The sequence below is a fragment of the Pterocles gutturalis genome, unplaced genomic scaffold (genome assembly GCF_000699245.1).
Source record: "Pterocles gutturalis isolate BGI_N339 unplaced genomic scaffold, ASM69924v1 scaffold6863, whole genome shotgun sequence".
NCBI lineage: Eukaryota > Metazoa > Chordata > Aves > Pterocliformes > Pteroclidae > Pterocles > Pterocles gutturalis.
The window spans coordinates 6288-10676 of NW_010120308.1; the positions used below are offsets into that span (position 1 = coordinate 6288).

General features: G+C 46.0%; 1 protein-coding gene across 1 annotated transcript in view; it reads left to right on the plus strand.

Moving 5' to 3' along the window:
- Window positions 1-857, plus strand: part of LOC104464205 (Golgi SNAP receptor complex member 2-like) — a gene marked incomplete at its 5' end in the record, with an annotated part of 4633 nt that extends 3776 nt beyond the window's left edge. Inside the window, one exon of the mRNA XM_010076848.1 lies at window positions 696-857. Coding sequence (XP_010075150.1) covers window positions 696-857 — 162 coding nt within the window. The remainder of the gene's footprint in view (window positions 1-695) is intronic.
- Between the last annotated feature and the right edge of the window lie 3532 nt (window positions 858-4389).

A 4389-nucleotide genomic window follows, 5' to 3' on the forward strand; every position in this document is an offset into this window, starting at 1 on the left:
CTCTGCAGTAGTGACTCTCCCGGGTGATTTCCTGGTACCTCCAGTTCTGCAGCTCACCGTGTTTTCCTGGTGTGTGCTTACTGCTGATGTGCTCACTGGTGGGATCCACGTTCTTAACGGCTTTGGCAATGAGACAAACCTGAGATGTGTGCCTGCCCGCAGTACACCTGCTGGCAGGCTTTTTTCAGGGCTTTTCTCTGGAAGGATTTCTTGAAATTGCATTAATTACACTTTTATACACGGTTTCGTTGCACTCTACCCATTAGCCTGACAAGTTTCTGGACCTCCTTTTCAATCTCTGGTTGGTATGAACTGTACTGCAGCAGAAGTTCTGCAAGAAAGGTGGTCTGATCAAGAAGCTTTAAGCTCTTATTAGACTGTGTGTCTGAAAAAGGACCAGAAAAACTCTTAATGCCTCAGTAGGGAGTGCGTTTCCTCTGAGCCACTCTTTATGATATCTGTTTGGACAGATTGTTTTGTATCTTTAACCACTGTGAATTAATCAGTCTCACCATCCAGCCATTTCCAGGGTCCTGTGCCCATCTCCTCTTACGTTTTAGGAACTGTTGGCTGATAGCAAGTTCCATCAATCACAATTCATCACTTGCCACCCATGATGAAATATTCTTGGACTGTGGAGTAAGAAGTGTTGGACCACGTGGTTAATTGTTTCTTCGCTGTCTTTTTATTCTTAGGGTACTCACAAGAAGATCCTGGATGTTGCCAACATGTTGGGGTTGTCCAACACAGTCATGCGGCTGATTGAGAAGCGAGCCTTCCAAGATAAATACTTCATGATCGGGGGAATGATTTTGACTTGTGTAATTATGTTTCTCGTCGTGCAGTATCTGACATGAGCTACTGACCTGTTACCAGAGGAGATCGTCTTTTGGAGCAAGCTGGACTGTCCTCCAAACTGTACTTTTCCTCTGAGCGTTGCTTTGGATGAGCCCCTCCTGTGAACTTCAGAGTTTACAAATCACACTCGGACATGCGTCATGTGGAAAGCACGTAGGGAAACAAATTTCTCTGGGGACACCGTAGTCGAGAATGGCCCTATAAAAATAAGCCTAACCTTTATTGCCCTCAGCTTATTGTCTGCAAGTTTAAGAACCTGGTTAAATAGGAAAAAGTGAAAATGTTGCCCAGCTTTCTTGCGAGACAGGAGCGTCCTTTTGGGTAGACAGGGATAAAAGGATGAAGATGCTGTGAGCCTTTCCTGTGTTAGCTAGAAATGCCCCTGATGCTGTATTTAGCAATGAAAGAATGCTGCCAAGGAGAATTTCGCAGTTTGTCAGCACGATCCTATGGAATAAGTGTGCAAAAAGAGGCAAGCGGTGAAGGGTTCCTGTCTGCAAAGTCACCGTTGTGCTTGGAGGGAGAAGGATTTGTGGGAACGGGTCTTACCTCTAAAAGCACGGTTATCACCTCAGCTGACCTTTTTTATTTACGCATAGAGTATTAACCAGCACAAATCTTCCCACTTGAGCCTGAGATATTTCTCACCTTATCTGAGGTATTTTTTGGTACCTTTTTATCCCTCGCTGCTTCCCAGTGGAAGCTGAGTGCTGTCCACCTGCCTGCTTTCCGTCAGATGCCACCAGGCCTGTGTCATCTCTCTGTGCCTAGTACCATCCTCCAAAAGCTGCACGACTGACGGTGTCAGTGCTAGCGCACATCACGTTTCGGTGAGCTGTATTCGTTTTCTGAGGTGGGTGGTTGGGGTTTTGTGTCACTGGTATTTTTTGAATCGATGAGGCGGGCGAGTCCTTGCTGTGCTCAAATTGGGATTTGTGATTTTTTGTGTTCGTAGAGCTGGAATGGGCTCTGCTGTTCTTTACATTCAGAGTAACAGCGGGATCAGGGCAACAAACCTTTCACTTAAAATCAATTGTCAGAAGAGTTTCCTGGAGTTACGTGCCTTGGGGTGGTAAACATCCCTCATCCTTGGGAAGGGTGTTCTTTGCATTATCCTTTGTACCTGAAAAATTACTGTGAAAGACATTCTCACACGTTCTCATTCGTATCTCACCGAGATGTCAGCCAGGGTTGATGTATCTCCTCGGTTGTAGGTGTCTGTCCACAGCTAAACATTCGCGGTTATCGTCTCACTGTTTAAACCTGGTACTCCTTTCCCTGCAGACTGGGGCGGGGCTCTGTTAAACTGCCCATCCTGAGATGTCGGGCATCATCCATTTCAATCATCCTTCAGATACATTCCCGTCCTGATCTGTGTACAAGTCTGGAACGTTTCCAGATGTCTGACGGTGGCACAGACATGTCATATTCAGATGATGTGGCATAATGCTGGAAATTCCTTCTCTCTCTCTTTTTTTTTTTTTTTCCCCTTGTCTGGAACGGTTGTGGGTCTTTTAATTAGTAAGAGATTACAAGTTCTGCATCCTATCTTTCCTGCAGTAAGCTTTGATTATTACATAACCTGTTGCAAACTAGGAGAAATGGTCTTAGTAACTGTAAAGAATGAATTTCAGTGAACGTGGGCTTTAGCGGTGCCTGTTCACAGCGGCGTAACTGAAGTGTTGGCTGACCTGTGTGCTGTGGCACGGCTTTACAGCCCAGATCAGAGCACCCAGTTTGATCTGCTGTCACAGACCAGTCAGCTTCATACTGGAACCCAGGGCAAGGGACGAGTCTGCAGTTGGAGGAGCGTTATCTGGCTGCCCACAGACACGGGAGTGGAGGCCAAGAAGCCATCAGTGCCTAGACAATCCCGTCAGATTATCAGCAGAAAAAAGCAGGAAAGCCCCAGTGCTTGTTGGATATCCCGGGCGCTGCTCGCCTTCTGGCTGTCCTTTGTGCTTCTCGACGTGTTTGATGTTCCTCAAGCGTTTTGTGCTCTCTGTGTTCCTTTTTCTGCTGGGCTTTCCCAAGGAAACACATCAGCAGGCCAGGTACAGAATCGGTTTCGTTTGAGCCCGAGGGACTAGGGAATTAAAAGGAAAAGAGGTCTGCAGTGAGAGGTTGTGTGTGTGCTGTATCTTTAATCTAAATCATAAATCTAAACTTACCTTAAATTTATTTTAAATATGAAATCTGATAGATTTAGCGTACTGGGCACTTGAGAGATCATCTTGTATGAGATCAGTTGGGCACCTTGTAAGGGATCCCTGGCAAATCCTTTTCTGTTCTGATAAACTGGTCCAACTCCAACTTGATTTTACAACTTTACAGTTAGTGCTTGAAGGATGACGTTCGATGGTGCTTAGAGTTTACACAGTCGTGATCCGGTGCAGCAGGATTTGCCTCTTACCAAGGTGAGACTCTAGACAATTTGTTTCCTTTTTTGCCTTGTGGTAGGAGCCATTAAATATTTGGAACTGGATTTTTTTTTTCTGTTTCGAGACTAGCGTGGCATTTTAATACATGTTTCTCTGTTCGTTTCTTTTGCCCTTTGAGTGTTTGTGTTCTTGTGTAGGTGCATTTCCCTTTTGTAAGCAAAGTGTCCTCACTGTTCACTGTGTCAAAAAAGGGGAGATGCGGGGCTTGAAGGAACTTCTTGGGTAACTGGATTTGATGATGTGCAACTTCAAGCAAATTTTTACTAGATGTTAAATCCAAAACGATTTACAAGAGCACTGTGCTATCTCAGATGGTTCATGTGAAGCCCTCCAAGCCTCTGTTGTTGCAGTTGTGCCACAGCAGGAGCACAGGTAGGATCCAGATCCCTGCTAACGTGAAATGAGATGGAGCTGAAACCCTGCTGGGTTTACACATGTTGCTGCTACAGCTCTCTGTAAAGTTTCCTTTCTTACTAGAGACTACATTTCCTTCGACGGAGCTGTTTTGCTTCTGAACGTCCGTGGCACAGCCAGCGTTCCAGCTGTTGGGTGAACTGCTGCTCTCTCACGAGAGGACACTGTGGAGATTAACTTGCCTCTGGGAAAATAAATTTTTACCAGTATTTTATACAGAAAGGGGCAACGGGGGGACATGATGTGATTCATGCGATGGGTATTGTGAATAAAGATTTTTCAACCAAACTGGAAGTTTTTTACCTTGAATAACATGTAAGGTGCCCAAATACTTACTTTAAGCTGGACAAATTCCAATTCTCAATATCGATGCAGGTAAGGTGGAAGGCTGGCTTCACCAAACGGGGAGCCCCTGGTGAGCTCAGAGGGGAGCAGGAAGTTCACAGACAGCGGCAGCTCCCAGGAGCAATGGAGAGATGATTCTCCAGGGTCAAAGCCAAAGCTCAGTGGCATTGAAACCGGGGTGGGGTGGGGGGGGCTAAGATAGCAAAAGGAAACAAAGCCACCAGCCAAAGGGAAGGGGACACTCCACGAGGGAGTGGGGTGACAGTCCACTGTCCACGGGACAGTGTGTGGTAGCAGGTTGTAGAATCCCAGAAGGGTTTGGGTTGAAGGG